The sequence below is a fragment of the Suricata suricatta genome, chromosome 2 (genome assembly GCF_006229205.1).
Source record: "Suricata suricatta isolate VVHF042 chromosome 2, meerkat_22Aug2017_6uvM2_HiC, whole genome shotgun sequence".
NCBI lineage: Eukaryota > Metazoa > Chordata > Mammalia > Carnivora > Herpestidae > Suricata > Suricata suricatta.
Window position 1 is genome coordinate 109279980 of NC_043701.1, and position 21458 is coordinate 109301437.

Here is a 21458-nt window from a genome sequence, read left to right on the forward strand (position 1 = left end):
GATGGCTTAAAAAATCTTTAGCTTAACAAACATTCTTACAAAGCAGACCTCTCCATTTCAGGAACTTCCCTGGTACCTGGATATGAAGGGAAGGGGGTATTCCAAGCAATGATGTTGGTTTGTTGGTGTCAATATATCACATCCCCAACCCACCATGTTGTTCTGTCATTGCAGGTGATTTTCAAAGCCAAGTCAAAATATTCTCCAGAATTACTCAAATACCGGTAAGTACCCCCGGGGGAATTTCCATCCACATCCGGCAAATACACTTTTGACTATTTAGTACTCGAGACACCCTGAGGCAGAAATGTAGTCCATGTCCTTGAGAAGCAAACACTCTGTAAAGATGTCCTTAACACAGAAACTCACAGAATCAGGCAAAGCAGTGGATGTTCGGAGCACAAGCAGTCTCTGCCCCGCACTCTGTGCACTGTGAGAGTCACAGGAATTTTGTGGAAGCAGTCAGTCTGTGCTGAGCTGCAAGGAGAGGCGGGTAATCTGGAAGGGAAGGCCTTAAATCACATGCCACATTTATGTGAAGAGGTAGATAGGCATGTTTTTCCTGTGGAGAGGGTTCATAGGTTTCCTCAAATTTTCAGAGAGGTCTCTGACCCCAACCCCCCATCCCAACAGCAAAGGGCCAGAGGCTTAAAGAATGGTGACAGTGGTCAGAAGGGAAGGGAGACCAGGCATTCAGAAGGTGTGAGGCGGGTGTCCGGTGTTCTGATGTCCCTGCCCAGGAGGCCCCACTGCCATGGGCAGACATTTCTGGAAAGACGACTTTGGCCAATTACCTCCTTGAATCAAAACGAAAGTTTAGTTCCTTTGTTACTTTAAAAATGTGTAAAAATGTTTGCTTATTACACTTTATGTGAATTTATCATTTTAAATGTATAAACGCTTCTTGTTTAAAATTCCAAAGGTATATTTTTCTTGAGGTGTAATTGACATATAACCTCATGTTAGTTTCAGGCGTACCACGGAATGATTCAATACTGGGACGTATACTGCAAAATGATAACCCCAGTAAGTCTAGTTACCCTGCATCACCATCCATGGTTACAAAAAATTGTTTCTTGTGATGAGGACTTTCAAGATCTTGGAAGTACATATTCTGATATCCATTTTAAATCCAAGGAAACTGAGATTCAGAAAGTAATATGACTGTACTCAAGTCACGAGGCAAGTCATGGCCATGTTTGTTTGGTTTTGTTCACCTCATCTTGCTGTCTTTGTACACTACCTTCTGCATGTTTCTACCAGACTCTCCAAATGGGATTCAGGGTACACCCTGAAATAATGTTGGTCCTGAGAAGAACCATTTAAAGGGGCAGTTCCTAAGTTAACTTCTCCGGTAGCAACACAGCTGGCCTTTCCTTCACACTCATAATCTGCCCCCCCCCCATCCTCTTGACTCTGGAAATGTAGATCAGCTGTGGGGACTGGGGAGCCAAGAATAGGTGAAGATTGGGGTGGAGGAAGAATGTTCTGATTGGATCATGGAGCTGGTCTTCTCTTGGAAGCAGTTGGTTGAGGTTGAGGTAATGACGTGTCTTCTAGAAGTGAAATCCCAAAGCACTGGTCAGAACATTTTCAGCCTGAGCCCTTGGTGGTGGCGGGAATGGGGTTCCTTTCCAGGAGGAGGTGTGTGCGTGGGGACTGTATGTGATCCTTGAACCAAAGTGCAGGCAGAGAGATAGGCTGTTTCTAGTGGGAGGGGCTTGCGGAAATGAAGGGAGGAGGGCAGGGGAAACCCAGCTGGGGGAGATGCTTGGGCTGGAGAAGGCATGAGAGTTTCAGTGGGAGAAGACTGTTAACTCCGGTCTAATAATAAATCCTCAGAGTTATTCGTGTTTAGGCACATCTTTCGTCTCCTCTGCTTGATTCTCCATTTCCCTTAAGCCAGATGCCGCTGCAGACGTTTCAGGCCATGATTTATCCCGAGATGCTTTGATACGTTGGCTTTTAAATAGACTAGTGTTTCTAATTGAATCGTGACTCATTTGAAATGAAACGTCAGTCATTAGTCTATAGCTAGTCGCAACTTCTCACCCCAAGCTTCTCCCATAGCGTTGTTTTTAATTTTATTTATTTATTTTGAGAGAGAAAGAGAATGAGAGACGGACGGAGAGAGTAAAAGGGAGAGAGAGAATCCCAAGCAAGCTCCTTCAGTACGGAGCCCAATGAGGGGCTTGAACCCACGAACAGTGAGCTGAGATCAAGAGTCATACACTCAACCGACTGAGCCACCCAGACACCCCCAGCAGTTCAGTGTTTTGAAGCTGATGCATAGTCAGCCCAACCAAGAGCCACTTCACTGTTCCCCGGAGGCCCCCTGTCACGAGCACATCACCTGGCTCTCCGCTTTGCTGACCCTGATGCCCATTTGATGTATTTTTTTTAGTCTTTGGCTTTATTTAGGAAGTGTGAACACTGGGCACCGGGGCAGGTGCTCAAGAACACTTTGACTTTAAACCTTTTTAACTGTTTTCCCTCCATCTTTGATTTTTTTCGTCTGTTAAGTAAAACTATAATGAGCCAGGCTTTGCTTTTCCCATTCTGTAAGAAATCTAAGATCTAAGAAGAGAAATGGAAACAACGCTTTATAATCCATTAGTACTATCCCCTCCCCGAAGGAGGTAGCCAAGGTAGCGAAGTTCTGCACATTGGATTAGCTGGCACTTCTGTCCCCAAGCCCGCATGGCCAGGAGTCTAGGAGCTGCCTTAAAGCCTCCCCATCTGTGCTTGTGGACCAGCCAGAAGCTGTCCCTCTGGGCTCACGAGCAAAGTCATCTTCCCAGATGCAGGGCCCCACTGATTTTCTCTTCCGTTGTTCTTTTTTCTCATCATAGGCTATTTATCCTGACCCTATGGTTTGAGTTGAAAAGCAGTAATTCTGGGGCAGCCGGTACAACGTTGTTGCCATGGAAACACACATTTGCCCTAGGATCAGTTCTGCGCCCCCGCCCACCATCTCAGTCTCTCCCCTTTCTGCAGAGCTGCAGACCCAGGGGGGGAAATGAGGTTTTGCAAGGTATTTGATTTTTCATTGTAAAAATGATAAAATAGAAAAAGATCAAAAGCTTGAGAAGATAGACCCGTGGGAAGAAAGAAGCCAAATCTACAGAGCTCCCCCACTCTTCTCCCAGCATAAACCCCTCCAGCCCTGAGGAAATACAGAGATGTTTTCCCTTGTAGGTTTTCATGTTTGTTTCCCAGGATGGAGTTGTTTTACCACACTGACGATTTTGCTTTCTGATTGTTACCCAATGTTGGATTAAAAGTACTTTGTCCATTTTGTTTCAAGTCTCACAACCCAGCCTATTTCTTTTTTTTTAATTAAAAAAATTTTTATATGTCTTTATTTTTTATTTTGAGAGAGAGACAGAGAGTGAGTGAGACAGGGAGGGGCAGAGAGAGAGGGAGACCCAGAATCCAAAGCAGGTTCCATGCTCTGAGCTGTCAGCACAGAGATCTGGACTGTGAGATCATGACCTGAGCAAAAGTTGGATGCTCAACCTACTGAGCCACCAGCTTATTTCTTTAAGACAAAAACAGGCTTCAGTGCACCTGGGTGGCTCAGTTGATTAAGTGTCTGACTTTGGCTCAGGTCATGGGTTTGAGCCCTGCATGGGGCTCTCTTCTCTCAGCGCAGAGCCTGCTTCAAATCCTGTCTGTCTTTCTTTCTGCCCCTTCCTGCCCCCTCCATCTCAAAATAAACAGACATTAAAGAAAGAAAAAAGACAATAACAGACTTCTGTTGGCAGGTGGTCCTAGAAACTCAGAGAGCAGGCCAGGATAGAAACTAAGGGACAGGAAGGTTTCAAGCAGAAAGACCAGCTACGGTGAAGACAGGGGAGGTGGGGACACTTGTGTGGGCTTCAGGACAACACACAGACTGGCTTAATTAGCATGTGGGGCACCCGCCAAGTGACCTGGCTCTGTAGACTGACTGTGAGTGCGGCAGAGTGGAGGGTTGGGGTGGGGTTTAGGATGCACATCAGTCTGGACACAAGCATGTTGGTTCTAGACAGAAGGCATGAGACCACGTGGGTGGTGAGGATGGAGACGGCGGCACACAGGGAAGCAGGAATAAAGAATCTGTTGACCTTGAGAGCTGAGTAAACTGGGGTTGTAATCAAAGAAGACCTTTATAGTTTAGTAGTCTACAAAAAAAAGGGGGGGATGGTGACTTTCACAGAAACAGGGAAACACAGAGAAGTGCTGGAGGAGGGCCATCGGGAATTAGGCTTGGACATGGTCCGAGGTGACAGGGTGGCAGGCTCTTTGGAACGTGGGCCTGGTTGTAGGCTGGGGGTAGTGGTTCAAGACAAGATCTTTATGAACCTGGTCGTACAGAAGCTGCAAGAGTGACATATTGCCCAGGGAACGGGGGATAGAAGAGAGGATTCATCAGTTTGGAGGAGGAAGGGGAGGACGAGGAACCAGGGGCACCCAAGGGGCAGGCTCAGGGGACCATGAGGCATGTGAGGCTGTGGCGTGATGGACAAGGGAGCTCCAGGAAGGTGGGGAAAGATGGCAGCCAAGAGTTGACACCTTTGGGTTTGGTGAGTGGGGCCTGGGGGTCTGAGGGAACATGGGGTCAGAAGGGGAGTGCCTGTGGAGGAAGGAATGACAGGGAGAGATGAGGACTTTGTGGCCACTAGGAGAGGCTGGGGTAAGACCTTGAGGCTCCGTGGGGTGAGGACAGAGGAGAAACAAGAATATTCCCATGACAGCTCTTTGAGGCAGAAGAGGAGTCCTCATCTCTGTTTCACAGATAAGGACACACAGCCCAGAGTAGCCCAGAGACTGGCCTGACATCTTGGCTCCCTGCGTCTCCCACACCCTTCTTCTCTGGGTCACACCAGGCAGATGAGGGCAGGGCAGGGTGATGGAAAGGAGGGAGGGTGTGGTGGAGGCTTAGTTGCCATTGTGTGCAAATCCAAGATGGAAACGTGTGGCAGGGAAGCACCTCCTACTTGCCATCATGGGTGCAACTCAGTCAGTGTTGATTATGCCTGGCTTCCTCATTTGTTACTTACACTCCCTCCCTCCGTGGGTCCTGTGGGTGACCTGAGGTCTGGAGCCGGGACTACAATCCGGGGTTCTGTGTTTGGGTCTGTTACAGCTTTTGAAGACACCAGTGTCACCCTGTAGCTTCTAAACCACTTTTATGCGACGGTTTCCATTGTTTGGATTTCCAAATGTAGCCAACTTAGACCAGTCTGGTTTTGAGCCAAGCAGGTCTGTTTCTGTTTGCGTATCTGCTGAAAGAACTAATCGTATGGACGGTCCTCAAGATAAGCCTGAGGCTGCTGATTTTGGTTGTAGTAAATCTGGAAGTCTTTCTATAGACCTTGCACCAGTCACCCAGGATGTGTGTAGATCCGGGAAGCTCCCAGTTAAAATTGGCAATGACCTAGGAGGTTGTATCCGTTCAGCCTTGGGTGAGGTGCTTGGGCAGGTTTGCAGTCACCACAGATTATTGCCTTAGTGAGTGTTTCCGGTAAATGTGAGCACCACCTGGACTCACCCTCCATCCATGACTTTTGGGGGGTATCACCTTGGATACACATGCAATTAGTCCTCAACAACACCCTGCCGAGTAGGTGGTGTTTAGTCTGCATTCAGATGACGACGCTAAGACTCCCACGGGATCCAGAACGCACAGCCTGCATGCAGCGCACGGCGCCTGACACTTCTCTCTGGTCCCTTCCAGGTTACCCCTCTACCTGGCCTCGCTCTTCATCAGCCTCGTTTTCCTGTTGGTGAATTTAACCTGCGCGGTGTTGGTGAAGACCGGAAACTGGGAGAGGAAGGTCATTGTCTCCGTGCGCGTGGCCATCAATGATACTCTTTTTGTGCTGTGTGCTGTCTCGCTCTCCATCTGTCTCTACAAAATCTCGAAGATGTCCTTAGCCAACATTTACTTGGAGTCTAAGGTAGGTGGGATGGCAGTCAAAGATCCCTTCAGGAAACCTATTCTAAAACTAGTTTCCTGGTTGCACACAGAAAACTCAACAAACAGCTTGCACACCTGCCCTCTTAGAAATGATTAGCCATGCTGTGGCTGCCCAAACACCGAGCTGTGTGGTTTGTGAACTTTGAATGCAAGGAGGGCTCCATTCGAGCTGACTCAGTATCCTGCAGTGTGCACGGTTCCCACAGAAGGGTCATCTCTGGTTATAGATACAGTGTTAAGCCAACATCTCAAAGGACCCGGCAGGATGGACTGTGCTGGTATTAGTAGAAATACTAGCAGAAACACACACCCAGTGACCCCTGTGTTCCGGGCACTTTGACCCGAAGACAAGCATTGCACGGGGAAGCTAATGCAATCCTCACAAATCCCTGGGAGTAGGTATTCTCCCACTGTGTGGACAGGGAGACCAGGGCACCGAGGTCAGGAGCTCGCCCTGGGGATGGACAGCCAAGCTTGAGACCCGGCAGTCAGGCCCCAGGGCCTGTCAGGTGTGATTCACGCTGCCCTCGGACTGGCCTGCACGGTGGGGGATGGTGGACACTCCAGTGTGGACACTGCTCCCTGGAGTTCAGGACACTGCCTCCCGTGCTGATTGGCCAGGGAGAGAAGCTGCAGGTCCCATCGCCTGCTTTGCTGCTGTGCGTGGGGGCACACCCTAGAATCTCTGTGTTCTCCCTCCTTTCCCCGGGGTTATCAAGGACAGGGGCGCCTGGGGGGCTCAGTCGGGCGAGTGTCCAACTTGAGCTCAGGTGATGATCACGTGATTCATGGGTTCAAGCCACGACAGCTCAGATCCTGGAGCCTGCTTTGGATTCTGTCTCCTCTCTCTGCCTCTCCTCTGCTTATGCTCTGTCTCTCTCTCAAAAATAAATAAACTTTAACAAAAAAAAAAAAAGAAGGGCAGACATGCTCCTGGGGCTGAGGTGCCCAAGTGCCCCCTGAGCAGCCTGATGCGTCCCACTTTGTCGAGAAGCTCAGTGAAGGGTGGAGGCCAGAGAGTGGCCCCAGGACACCAGACCCCGTGGACCTTGGTTTTCTCATTTGTAAAATGGTTGAGTGATTTCCGTAGCTCCCCCGCTTCTCGCCCTCCCTGACAGTGTCCTGGGGCAGATCCCCTTGGCTGCCTTCTGTGCTGCCCCGCCCACCTGGCAGTGGTCTGAAGACTGTGAGTCAGCTCTGTCTCCCACAGTGTCATGTCTTCCATAGTGACCAGGAGATTAAGATCTGTGTCTCTGACTTCAGAAATGCAGAGCCGTAACCAGCCATCCGGTGATTTGTCTGACCTCTTGCAAAATCCCAAGAGACTTTGGTAGACCAAGAGTGGCTTTTTTCACTTACAAGTTCTCTCTCTCCACCCCTCCCCTGTGCGCTCCTTCACCCTCTCTTTCAAAATAAGTAAACATTAAAAGAAATTTTTGTAAAGAAAAAAAACACAAAAATCAGAATTGTTTTTTACAGGAAGGGTTAAATTTCAGACTGTCAAATTACCATTTAGGTCATCCCTGTGGCAAACAAGCTAATCAACTACTACTGGCAAAATAAAATACTGTCTCGTTAATTAGTGACTTCCAAATGCAAATCTCAAGTCAATTTCTGTTGTTTGGTTATGTTTGTTAACTATGTTTCTTGCTGGGGCCCTTTGACTGTAAATTGATAGCTTCATAAATTGGGGCACAAATCACTGATTTCCATGTACTTCCTAATCTGGAGTGACACTGTGCTTCCAGTACTTCTGGCCTAGAAGATTCTGGAATTTGAGGAAGCACTCCCTGCCCAGAGCCACCACCAGCGGACCGTGCTCTCCCAGCCGCCATCCTGCTGGGATGGGCCTCCTTGGGCCAGAGGTCATCTTGGAGATTGAACAACATAAGCACTTGACTTTCTTATTTTTACAAACCTACTTTTAGGCAAATGACCCATATTTTAAAGCATCTCCAAATTAACTTCCAGATTTTGAAGTATGTATATGAAGACAGTTTGAAATTTGCAGAGGTGGGGGCACCTGGGTGGCTCAGTCAGTTAAGCCACTTCAGGTCATGATCTCACAGTCTGTGGGTTCAATCCCTGCATCGGGCTCTGTGCTGACAGCTCGGAGCCTGGAGCCTGCTTCAGATTCTGTGTCTCCCTCTCTCTCTGCCCCTCCCCTGCTTGCACTCAGTCTCTGTCAAAAATAAATTTTAAAAAATGTTAAAATTTTTAAAAAGATTTTTAGAGAGGATGTGGGATGGAGTGGAGCTTGGACTTGGGTTTAGTGTCTAAGGGCGGAGGCATCTGACGGAGCTCGGTGGACCGCACAGTGCGCGCCTCTGGGACCTGAAGGGCTTTCTGGGTCTGAACCCGGGCCGGGTTCTGGGAGGAGGCTGGTGTCCCGGACCCAAATGGGCGCAGCCCTCAAGGCTCCCGCTTTTCCAGGGCTCCTCCGTGTGTCAAGTGACTGCCATCGGAGTGACGGTCATCCTGCTCTACGCCTCCCGGGCCTGCTACAACCTGTTCATCCTCTCGTTTTCTCAGAGCAAGAGCGTCCATTCGTTTGATTATGACTGGTACAACGTGTCAGACCAGGTCAGTGGGCGCCGGCCAGCTGTCACCTGCACGGCGACTCTCTGCTTCGCAGCATCCCGTGTGGCAGAGAGGGATAAGCTGGCTCCTTGCTTCGGCTCCTGAATAGCTGGGTGGCCTTGACAGTCACTGACCTGTGTGGCATCTGCATCCTAATCTGTAAAAATGGGATCCTAGTACCTGGCTTGTTCCAGCTCACGTTCCTGAGAACACTAGCGTATACGTGTGCCTGCACACACAGACACACGTGCACGCGCTTCTTTCTCCTTTCTGGGGCTCTGTACTTAAAAAAAAAAAAATTTAAGTGCTTCCATATAAATATAAGATGGTTTTCATAAAGGGTGAAATTTGCCAAGGTAAAACGGAGTGTATCAGGTTTCAGAAAATACATAAAACCATGACTTTTTTTAAAAAATGGAGCATGAAAACAACAGCATTTGAAGAAATTGAGACAAAAATGACTGGGGGTATTAAGGTGCTAGTAAAAGCTCCTTTTAGCAGTGATCTCCATCTGATATTCTCTCTCATTTACTATATTCTAGAAACTCATAAATTATAAAGCACGAACAAAGGTAGTGACATATCATCTGGCATTCTTGTTCAAAAAGCTCAAAATGAAAAAGACAGAGCATAAATCTGCATCCCCTCATTTGAGAAATAGCGATGCTTTGTCCTCAGCCCTGGACAGAGTGGCGCACGTGCACAGACTCCCTGCCTGCCTGGAGGAGCGGTTTATGTGCACTGAGGAGAACGCACACACAGCGAGCCGCTACAAGAGAGAAGAACTTCTGTTTTATGACCTGAATCTACTGGATTGAATTGCAAAAGCTCCCTAACTTTTCCTGGACAATACTGAATACTCAGCCATATACAAATGCACTTCTAAAAATGCCAGTGGTGCTCAGAACCTGGACCGAATTAAGACCCTGGAGGAAGGTGTTGTGTTATGTTAATTTTATTGAGAGAAAGAGGGAGACAGAGTGTGAGTGGGTTAGGGGCAGAGAGAGAGGGAGACAGAATCTGAAGCAGCTCTAGGCTCTGAGCTGTCAGTGCAGAGCCTGACCTGGGGCCTGAACTCACGAACTGCAAGATCATGAGCCATAGTCGGATGCCCAACCAGCTGAGCCCCCCAGGCGTCCCTGGAGGAAGGCGTTAAATGTCCATAATGAACATGTAAGGACAAGGTGAAATTCAGGAAAGGCACATGGAAGGTGTTCTCATCAGAAAGGATTAAAACAGCCACCACCAGCCAAACCAATACTACATGTGCACAATGGTAGAAAGTTGGGCACTGCTGAAGGTGTGCCCTGTTTTGAGAAAATCAAATATAAAAAAATTAAAACTTTGGAGTGCTTGGGTGGCTCAGTCGGTTAAGTGTCTGGCTCTTGGTTTCCGCTCAGGTCATGATCTCCTGGCTTGTGGGTTTGAGTCTCGAATCAGGCTCTGTGCTGACAGCATGGAGCCTGCTCAGGATTCTCTGTCCCTTCCCTATTTGCTCGCTCGCTCTCTCAAAATAAATAGGTTTCATTTATATATATGTGTGTGTGTGTGTACATACACACACACACACATATATATGTATATATATATAAACTTTAAGCATAATAAGTTAGAGACGTATTCATAAAACACAGGATCTCATTGGAGTAAAATATACATAAAACTTACAGTTGTGCCCATTTTTAAGCGTACAGCTCGCTGGCATTAAGCACGTTGCCGTTGTTGGGCATGCATCCCCACCGTCCCTCTCTGGATGTTGTTCATCTTCCCAAACTGAAACTTCATACCCACTGAACAATAGAGACCAGGTTTTAACAAAATAATTATTTCGATTTTTCTTTCAACTAAGGGCTTCTGCTGATAATAAATTTAACCCACCACAATCTTGAAAGTTCTGTTGTTTTTTAGGGGGGATATTTGTTCATGAATAGCTAGACCTGTGTGTTGCCACCAAAAGAGTCTAGGAGCAAACCTAACAGGTGGCCCCAAGCTGCCCGTTGTTTGGTAGACTGGATAGAGGGGACAGCATATTCCTGAGATGTGTTGGAGATGGGACCTGAGACCCCAAGCTCGAGAGTGACTGTTCTGAAGAGTGGCCTGCTTAGCACTGGCTACTGTGCTTCAGATCCCACGTAATGGAGAGGGAGGAAGTTGGGGCGATCGGCCGCCTTGGCTTGATCCGGCGCACTGTCTTGGTTTGAACCGCTGGCCTCTCTGGCCGAGCCGCCCTGACACGACCGTGTGCGCCTCACAGGCCTGCCCCGGGCCCTGCAGGGAGGGGAGACACTACACACCAGGCCCGTTCAGCTGTCTCACTGGTCTAGACCGACGTCCTGGCCTCTGAACAATTGTTTCCAGACAGTCTAGCCTGCAACAAGTTCTAAAGGGTAAAGAATAGGATCTGGTTAATGTGAAGATAAGTTTAAGAATTGGTGGGTTGGGGTGCCTGGGCGGCTCAGGCGGTTGAGTGTTCGACTCTTGATTTTTGGCTCGGGTCACGGTCCTGGGGTTGTGGGTTTAAGCCCTACGTCCAGCTCCACCTTGAGCATGGAGCCTGCTTGGGATTCTCCCTCTCCCTCTCTCTCTCTGCCCCTCCCCCCTTAAAACATTCATGTGTTTATCCTAGGAATGAGGGGGTCACAGTTACTTGCTGCTCCTAAAAAATTGGGGAGGGGCTGACATAACCTCTCATTATTTGATTGTTGAAGGAAAGAAAATTCACTTCAATTCAGGAGACTTAATTTGGATATAAAGAAGATTTTGGAGGGTAGAGTAATAAAACATCAGAGGTGGGCACTTTCAGTCCTTGACTCTTTTGAAGATGGTGATTCTCTCTTCTTTGTGGCCGAAATAAGTCCCCACCTGAGGTCTGGACCGTTATCACCTGATTTCAGCACGCACGTCGTAGGGTTAGAATTCATCTCTGTTCACGTTAGGAAGAGTCAAGTCGGCCTGTCCTCCGCCCTCAGCCTGGTGACTCCATTTCCTCCCTCTCTTGTCCGCAGGCGGATCTGAAAAACCAGCTGGGGGACGCCGGGTACGTGGTGTTCGGAGTGGTTCTCTTCGTGTGGGAGCTCCTGCCCACCACCTTGGTCGTCTACTTCTTCCGAGTGAGAACCCCTACAAAGGACCTTGTGAGTGAACATTTGATGTTTGCAGGAAAGATCTGTTTCTAGTCACAAAACGTGCAGATCTTTTTTCTTCGGTTTTTCAGTTGCGTGCCTCTTCCGTCCTGTTGTGATACGAAAATGTCCCTGGTCTGTCTGCGGCTGTCCTTTCGCTTCACTCTTTTCAAGGGAGGTTGATTCCTCAGCTAATGCTTTTAGTTGTGTCTCAAGGCCTTGAGCTCGTGATATGCAGCTTTTCCAAAAAGCAGCAACACTCCAGCTGGTATCTGAGCCTTGCCTTGGGGTGAACCCCGTCTATAAGCTTGGATTCTAGCAAAGGGAAACAAAACGGGGCTCCGGTTCTTCACCCCATATGGCGCCGGATGGTGAGTAGAGGTCGCTGTGATACGGAAACACCGTGAAGACCGCTGACCCCACTCTGTTTGGTCCCATTTCCACTCAGCCAGCTTCGTATAAATGTCTTTATGAGGCCAGGACAGAAAACGCACCACCTGTAGAGTGAGGCAACTCCTGGGAGCGTTGGCCAACCAGGGCTAGCGTTTTGAGTCACTGATCTATGAAACCCAGGGAAAAGTAGAGCGAATGGGTTCAGGCCCGTGTTAGCCAAGCGTGGCTGGGGAGGAAAGCAGGGACACGATAACCGGCTGCCGTGTTTTCCCTGCAGTGCAGCCTGACCAAGGCCCCTGCAGATGAGACAGGTTGGCAGCATCTTCTAGACCTCGGGATCCGTTTCCTCCCCTTCCATGATTTTTTAGGACGTGGCCCTACACTTCATCTGACCTTTACTCGCTTTGGGAACATCCAGAGGCGTCCGTATGGTCACATCCTAAACGCTCCGGGCTCACCGGCCAAGAGACAGGACAGGCAGGCAGTGGGTTCCAGGCCAGGCAGCCAGCTGCCCTGTTTTCTGTCCTTCCCTGAAGTTTTCTGGGTGCCTTGCTGGCTTGACTGAGGACTAGCGAGGTGTCTCTTAGACTCCCCGTGCCCACCGAGGCCTCGCCCAGGCTTTGTAGGTGCCTTTTCATCACCTCCTCGTGTCTCAGGGGCTCCAGAACTGGCTCCCTAAGCCCAAGGCAGCCCGAAGGAGAGAGCGGATGTCCGAATTTAACGAGAGAAAGGCTAACGTGATAGTGTTGAAAGTACTATTAAGTGAATGCAGAATAACGTCTGAACTCATACTGTCAGGTCTCATTATTTCATCCTTAACTCACCGGGGGTAGCTGGAGTTACACGGCGGGAGTCCTGGAATAGCCCTGCTATTTTCTAGAGCAGTGGTTCTTAAACTTGTAGGTCTCAGAACACTTTATATGATTAACTTACTTTTTTACTGATCTGTAATTGACACAGTAGTTTCGGGTACACAGTGTAATGGTTTGATGTTTGCAGATACTGCAAAATGATCACCGTACGTCCCACTGACATCTGACCTTGAGGACTTTCAAGGTCCATGCTCTGAACTACTTCCAAATACGTAGTACACTGTGGTCCCCGTGCTGTCCGTGACATTCCCAGGACTTACTCATTTGTAACTGGAAACTTGTACCTTTTGACCCCCTTTGCCCATTTCGCCCACCCCCCATCCACCACCTTAGGCGACCACCCATCTGATCTTTATTTCCATGGGGTTTTCTTTGTTTCCTTTTAGAGCCCACCTACATGAGATCATGTGGTATTTATATTTTCTGTCTGACTTAGGTCACTTAGCATAATGCCCTCAAGGTTTATTTATGTTGTTGCAAATGGCAAGATTTTGTTCTTTTTTTGTGGTTGAGTGATCTTCCAGTGCATATATATTTTCCTTAACTTTTCATCTGATGATGAACTTTTAGGAGGTTTCCATGTCCTGGCTACTGTTAATAATGCTGGAGTGAGCATGAGGGTGTACCTATCTTTTCAGATTAATGTTCTTATTTTCTTCAGATGAACAGGTAGAAGTGGAATTATGGGATTGTAGGGTAGTTCAATTTTAATTTTTTGAGGAACATCCGTGCCGTTTTCCACAGTGGCTTCCCACCAAGAGTGCACAAGGGTTTCCTTTTCTCCACATTCTGGCCAACACTTGTGACTTTTTGTCTTTTTTGTGGTAGCCATTCTGACAGGTGTAAGGGGGTAGCTCACTGTTGTTTTGACTTGTTTGGATGACGGGTGAGGCTCAGCATATTTTCACGTGCTTTTTGGCCACCTGCAGGTCTCTGGGGAAATGTGTGTTCAGGTCCTTTGCCTGTTTCTCGTTGGATTTTTGCTGTTGAGTTGTAGGAGTTCATATATTTTGAATATTGACCCCTTATTGGATATATGATTTGCAAAACATCTCCTATTCAATAGGTTGCATTTTCATTTTGCTTATGGTTCCCTTTGCTGTGCGGAAGCTCCTTACTTGATGTGATCCTGCTTGTTTGGTTTTGCTTTTGTCTCATTTATTTTTGGTGCCAAATCCAAATCGTCACCAGGGCTGACCTCAGGAAGCTCACCACCTGTGTTTTCTCTTAGGAGGAGTTTTATCATTTCAGTTCTCACATTCAAGTCATTAATCCTATTTGAGTTAATATTTGTATTTGGTATGAGATAGTCATCCAGTTCTGTTCCTTTCTGTGTGGCTGTCCAGGTTCCCAGCATCATCTATTGAAAAGACTATCTGTCCTCTTTCCATGATGTATTCGTGGCTGCTTTGTTATAAAGTGGTTGACCATGTAAGCATGGGGTTCTTTCCAGGCTCTCAGTTCTGTTCCGTTGTTTTGTGTGTCTGTTTTTATGCCAATACCACACTGTTTTGATTACCGTAGCTTTGTAATACACTGTGAAATGGGGGCGCATGATGCCTCCAGCTTTGTTCTTCTTTCTCAAGATTCCTTTGGCTCTTAGGAATTACACTGATAAATTACTGAGGACCCCCAAAGGCTCTTGTTTGAAAGGGTGTGTGTGTGTGTGTGTGTGTGTGTGTGTGTAATTAAAAAACAGTTGAGCCTGGGTGCCTCAGTCGGTTAAGCATCTGACTTCAGCTCAGGTCATGATCTCACGGTTTGTGGGTTCAAGCCGTGCATCAGGCCCGCCGCTGTCAGCACAGAGGCCGCTTTGAATCCCCTGTCTCTCTCTCTCTGCCCTTCCCCCATTCATTGTCTCTCTCTCTTTCTCTCACTCAAAAGTAGATAAACATTAAACAAATTAATTCACTAAAAGTAATAAACATTACCCTAATTTTTTTTTAAAGAGAAAGAACATTTTCCAAGCCAAAATAGAAGAGTAGCATTGTTTTAAGTTCTGGGAGGTTTTGGCCAGGTTTCATGGAAGACATCTAGATTCTATCAGCTTCTGTTGTAATATGTTGTTTTGGTTGGGTAGACAAAGACTGTCCAGGCTCACAGAGATATGTGGCTGCAGTGGAGTGGGGTGTCTTAATAAGTATTAACATAATTGTTAATTTATCACAGCTGACTAGTCGTGGTTTCTTAAAAGCTGCCTGCAGTACGGACTGCAGAGCCCCGCCAGTGAGCTTTCAGACGGCTGTCCCCTGATGTCCTTCAGCGTGTCTTGCCCTTTGAACAGATCTTTTATCCACGAGTCGTTTGTAACCTGCATCGGTCATCGGGAAAACTCCGGCGTACTGAGTTCTGCAGATCTTCTAAAATTCATTCCTTAAGTATCACCGCTGATCTCATCAGGAAAGTCTTTATGCCCTGTAGCTCATGGTGGGCAATACAGGTTTTCCAAAGCTTTAGTTTTGGCTTAAAAACTCAAATGTGATCAGTGACAAATAATACCATCCACCCATTCTTTCATTTACTTTCAAGTGTCTGCCCAGCACCCGTGTCCCACAAAGCACGGTCTGAGTTGTTAAGTTGCACGGAAGAAGGTAGTTAAACTCACGCTGTAAGTCGTTTCCCGAAAGCTCTCTCACAGCAGAAGTGCTGCATGCATATGTTTCATCTTGTCACATCACGTAGTAAGAAGACAGGCCTGAGGGGCGCCTGGTGGCTCAGTCGTTAAGCACCTGACTTTGTCCCAGGTCATGATCTCCCGGGTTCGCGAGTCTGAGCCCCACATCTGGTGAGCACGAGCCCTGCTTCGGGTCAGCCCCGCCTCCCTCCCTCCCTCTCTTGCAAAATCAGAAAGGCCCAAAACTTGAGATTTAATACAACTAATAACTTCCTCTTTGTCAAAGACAATCTTTTTTTTTTTTTTTTTTTTGAGGGAGAGAGAGCAGGGTGGGGGCAGAGAGAGAGGGGGACAGAGGATCCGGAGTGAGCTCGGAGCTGTCAGCACTGCCATTCTCTGCGGCGTTCGCACCAGCAGTGCCAGCGCTGAGACCGAGGGAAAGGCAGATTACGTCTTAACACACAGTCGTGAAACAGTTGTGACCTGGCAGAGAAAGGTCTCCGGGACTTCCGGTCTGTGTGCCACACTCGTGAGAAGCTCCTACCGACAGCAGCAGATTAGTGAGTTACAGGGACTGTGATGCCCCAAACGGTATTTTTTCCTAACTTACTGCAAGGAAGTGACTTTAGTAGGAAGGATCCATGACCCTAAATAGAAAAACATTCTCCCTTTTCCACTCACGGACTAACTCTGATGAGCAGGTAACGGGAGTGTCAGATTTGGCTTGGTGAAGCCCCAGTGTTCCTAAAACACCCCCAGGCAGGACTACAGAGTTAATGCCATTACTACGTGCAGAGTTTGCTAAAAATAGTTCACCACCGAATGGTGCAGGTCCGTGAGCTGGGCCTGGTTCTAGACAGGACTTTAATCCTCACGCTAATCCTGTGAGATAGAAACTAGTATCATCCTTAGATGAGGAAACGAGGCTTAGGGTCACGTGACTCGTCGGACACAGAACCGGGACCAAACCCAGTCTGGCTCCCAAGTCCATAATGTTAAGTACTGCCCTGCACTGCGGCTTTCCTTGGCAGAAGAAGGTTTGGGGAAGCTACGTTGTTGATATGCATGACTCAGTAATAATCTGATTACTCACTATAACTCCTGTAATTGCTTGGAGAAAAAAGTCTAATACTCCTTTGAGGGGGTGGGAATTCTAACACACCTCCTGTTTCACTGGGCGCCTTGGAGGCTCATTCGGTTAAGCGTCTGACTTCAGCTCAGGTCATGATCTCATAGCTTGTGGGTTCGAGCCCCGCGTCGGGCTCTGTGTTGCCAGCTCAGAGCCTGGAGCCTGCTTCCGATTCTGTGTTCCCTCTCTCTCTGCCCCTTCCCCCATTCATGCTCTGTTTCTGTCTCAATAATAAACATTAAAAAAAATAATATACAGCTGTTTCATTGACTTTAAAAGAGCACACTGCAGGGGAGGAATTTCTTCCAAGTGTTATCTGCCACTGGCACCCATCGTCCAGTTGGCATAAACAAGCCTCTGTGCTTGGCATCACTGAAACCAGCGTGACCGTCCTCACAGCATGGCTCCCTGGAGGCCACAGCAGAGTCCCGAGGGCGCTCAGTGTCAGTACTGACTCTCAGGCCACATTCTAGACCTAGATCAGGATCTGCAGGGTGTAGATTCTGGGAATCCACATTGTAAATAATAAGCACCCTGAGTGACTTGAATGCACTGTGAAGTTTGAGAATCTCCGTGTTTCTGTTGTTGCCTAAACAACTTTAATGAGAGGGAATTCCCATACCCTGCGGTTTACCCATTTCGCGTGTCTAGTTCTGTGATTTTCGGTGTATTTACATATGTACATCCATCACCACGCTTGAGAGAACATTCGTATCACCTCAAAAAGAAACCAGTGCCCTTTTAGCTGTCACTCCCCACCCCCTGCCCCTGCCCCTGAGCAGCTATTAATCTGTGTCTATTAGTTTCTCTTTTGTGGACTTTTTCACAGGAATGGGATCATATCATGTGCGGTTTTCTGTGACTGGCTTCTTTCACTCAGCACAATGTTTTCAGCGTTCTCCGTGTTACAGTATGTGTTAGTACTCCATCCTTTTTATAGCTGAATAAGATTTCATTGTATGGATACATCACATCTTGTTTATCCAGTTACCCATTGGACATTTGAATTGTTTCCATTTCTTAGCTTTTAAAAATATTTCTTTTAATGTTTATTTTTGAGAGAGCAAGCAGGGTAGGGGCAGAGACAGACAGACAGACAGACAGACACAGAAGGCAAAGCAGGGTCCAGGCTTGAAGCGGTCAACACAGAGCCCCATGTGGGGCTCGAGCTCATGAATCATGAGATCATGACCTGAGCCCAAGTCAGATGCCCAACCAACGGAGCCACCCCGGTGCCCCTCCATTTCTAAGCTCTTAAGAATAGTGCTGCTATAAACATCAATGTAGAAGTTTCTGTGTGAACACAGGCCTTCGTTTCTCTTAGGGACATGTCTGGGAATGCAAATGCTGGGTCGTGTGGTAACTCTATGTGGAACGTTTTAAATTTCAGTGTAGTGAACATGCAGTGTTGTGTTAGTGTCAGGTGCACAACATGGCAGTGTGATAGTTCCACATGTTTCTTAGTCCTCATTGAGATAAGTGTACTCACACTTCCCTTCCTCCCCCCGCCCCCCCATACCTATCTGCACTGTGGTAACCGTCTGTCCTCTATAGTTAAGGGTCTGGTTTTTGGTTTGTTGTTCTTTTTCCCCCCCTCTTGGCTCATTTGTTTTGAGTGAAAATCACACAGTATTTGTCTTTCTCTGACTGGCTTATTTTGCCTAGCATAATACTATCTGGCACCATCCATGTTGTTGCAAATGGCAAGATTTCCTTCTTTTTTATGGCTGAATAATATTCCACTGAATGTGTCTTTACCACATCTTCTTTATCCATTCATCTATCAGCAGACACTTGGGCTGCTTCCATAATTGGCTATTATAAATAATGCTGCAGTAAACATAGGGGTGCATATATCCCTGTGAATTAGTGTTCTTGTATTCTTTTGGTAAATACCCAGTAGTGCAATTACTGGATCATAGGGTGGTCCTGTTTTAACTTTTTGAGGGAACTTCCGTACTGTTTTCCACAGGGACTATACCAACTGGCATTCCCAACAGTGCATGTGAGTTCCTTTTTCTCCACATCCTCACCAACCCTTGTTTGTTTTTGCTTTTTAGCTTAGCCATTCTGACAGGTGTGAGTTGGTATCTCACTGTGTTTTTGATTTGCATTTCCCTGATGATAAGTGATGTTGAGCATCTTTTCATGTGTCTGTTGGCATTTGTATGTCTTCTTCAAAGAAATGTCTCTTCGGGTCCTCTACCTATTTTTTTTTTAATTTATTTTTGAGAGACAGACAGTACGAGCAGGGGAGGGTCAGAGAGAGAGAGGGAGACACAGAATCTGAAGCGGGCTCCAGGTTCTGAGCTGTCAGCACAGAGCCCGATGCGGGGCTTGAACCCTCCCATGACCTGAGCCAGTCGGACACTTAATCGACTGAGCCACCCAGGCGCCCCTACCTATTTTTAAAAAAATGTTTATTTATTTTGAGAAAGAGGGAGAGAGAGAATCCCAGGTGGGCTGCGTGCTGCCGGGGCAGAGTCCAACACGGGCTCGAGCTCCCGAACCTGATCATGACCTGAACCTAAACCAAGAGTTACACACTTAACCAGCTGAACCACCCATGTGCCCCTTTAATTGGATTGTTTTTTGGATGTTGCATTTTATAACTTCTTTACATAATTTGGAGAGTAACCCTGTACTGAATATGTCACTTGGCAAATATCTTCTCCCAATCGGTAGGTGGTCACTGGTTTTGTGGGTTGTGTCCTTTGCATAGGACACATTATTTTGATGTGGTCCCAATTATTCGTCTTTGCTTTTAATTCTCTTACCTCAGGAGGCATATCTAGAAAAATGTGGCTATGGCTGATGTCAGAGGAATCACTGCCTCTGCTCTCTTCTAGGATTTTTGTGGTTTCAGGTCACACATTTAGTTAGGTCTTTAATCCATTTTGAGTTTACTTTCTGTATGGTGTAAGAATGTGGCCCAGTTTTCCTAATACTATTTGTTAACGGGGGACTGCCTTTTTCCTGTTGCATATTCTTGCCTTTTTTGATGCAGAGTAATTGACCTTATAATTGTGGATTTATTTCCGGGTTTTCTCTTCCGTTCCACTGGCCTATGTGTCTGTTTTGTGCCAGCACCACACTGTTTAGATGCCTCCAGCTTTGCTTTTCTTTTTCAAGATTGCATGGACTATTTGGGGTCTTTTGTGGTTCCATACACATTTTAGGATTCTTGGTGGCAGATTTTTTCCTTTGAATATATCACGCCATTCCCTTCTGGCCTGCAAAGTTTGTGTTGAAACGGCAGTGGACAGCCTTATGTGGTTTCTCTTGTAGGTAACAGTCTTTTCTTTTGCTGCTTTAAAAATCTTTCTTGGTCACTATTTTTTGCCATTTTAATTACTATGTGTCCTGGTGTGGACTTCCTTTGGTTGATTTTTTTTGAGACATCTCTATGCCTCCTGGATCTGGGTATCTATTTCCTTCCTCACATTAGGGAGGTTTCAGTTATTATTGCTTCAAATAAATTTTCTGCTCCCTTTTCTCTTTCTTCTTCTGGATCCTGTCACGCGTGTTCTTATGTTGATGGAGTCGCTGAGCTTCAAAGTCTCTTCTCAATTTGCATAATTTGTTTTTTCTTCTCACCTGCTCAGATTAATTACTTTCCATCACTCTGCCCTCTGCTTCCTCTAGCCTGCTACTTTTTTCCCATTTGTTGAAATGTTTGAGAAAACGACCTCATATACGAGTGCGGGAGGGACAGAGAGAGAATCCCAGGCTGAGCATAGAGCCTGATGTGGGGCTCGATCCCACAACGTGGGCCGAAATCAAGAGCTGGACATTCAGCTGAGCCACCCAAGTACCTCTGGCCTGCCACTTATTAGATATGGTGTATTTTTAATTTCATTTATTGTCTTATCTCTGATTGGTTCTCTTTTATCTCTGTGTCAAGGGTCTCACTGACGTTTTCCACTCTTCTAAAGTCCAGTGAGTAGCTTCATGATCATTACTTTAAATTCTCTATCAGGCATATATATGACTTGTCTCCATTTTGCTTAGGTCGTTTGCTGAGGTTTTGTCCTGTTCTTTCATTTGGGACATGTTCCTCTGTCTCATATTGTCTACTTCTGGTTTTGGGTTTTGTTTTTTTTTCCATTTTTTAAGGTTTATTTTTGAGAAAGAGCATGAACAGGGGAGGGGCAGAGATAGAGGGAGACACAGAATCCAAAGCAGGCTCCAGGCTCTGAGCTGTCAGCACCTGATGGACCCTGAGATCATGACCTGAGCCAAAGATGGATGCTTAGCTGACTGAGCCATGCAGGCGCCCCTGATTCTGTGTTAGAAAAGTCAGCTACTTCTCCTGCCCTGGAAAGTGGTAGTGGGGCGTGCCCTTTGAACAAGGTGGAACTGGGCCTTGTACAGAGGGGCTGTCCCTCTGCAGAGGGCGCATTGCCTGTGAAGTTCTGCCGGTCCTCTACCCCAGGGGACATGCAGCCTTGGGGAGACGGGCTGGCCAGGGCCAGGAGGGCAGGGCATGCAGTTTTAACAGGGTGCTGGCATGCTCCGTGGGGGGTGGCCCACCACTGCTGCCAGGACCAGGGCCTGCAAAACACATAGTAGGGACACTGGGCTTTGGCAAAGTCTGTGACTGCCTTCTGGGGGAGGGGACCCACAGCACCAGGGCTGAGGCAGGTGCTGACACGGTCCTGGCTCCCTCAGGTGGCCATGTTTATGCTGGGGCGGGGGGACTGGGACACTATGCCTGCCTGCCTGCCGGCTCTATGCCTGCCGACTCCTTTGTTCCTGGAGGGGTCTCCCCTGAGACTTGTCC

General features: G+C 47.3%; 1 protein-coding gene across 5 annotated transcripts in view; it reads left to right on the plus strand.

Moving 5' to 3' along the window:
• GPR137B (G protein-coupled receptor 137B) overlaps positions 1 to 21458 on the plus strand; it is a 48376-nt gene that overhangs the window by 19781 nt on the left and 7137 nt on the right. For 3 of the 5 annotated variants that reach the window (XR_003905497.1, XM_029931627.1, XM_029931637.1), the window contains exons 2-5: positions 175 to 224; positions 5723 to 5945; positions 8399 to 8548; positions 11551 to 11679. Coding sequence is in view for 4 of the 5 variants with exons in the window: in XM_029931627.1 (XP_029787487.1) it covers positions 175 to 224; positions 5723 to 5945; positions 8399 to 8548; positions 11551 to 11679 (552 nt within the window). In the remaining variant the exon portion in view is untranslated. The remainder of the gene's footprint in view (positions 1 to 174; positions 225 to 5722; positions 5946 to 8398; positions 8549 to 11550; positions 11680 to 21458) is intronic. The other 2 variants (XM_029931634.1, XM_029931636.1) reach the window with 2 other exon arrangements.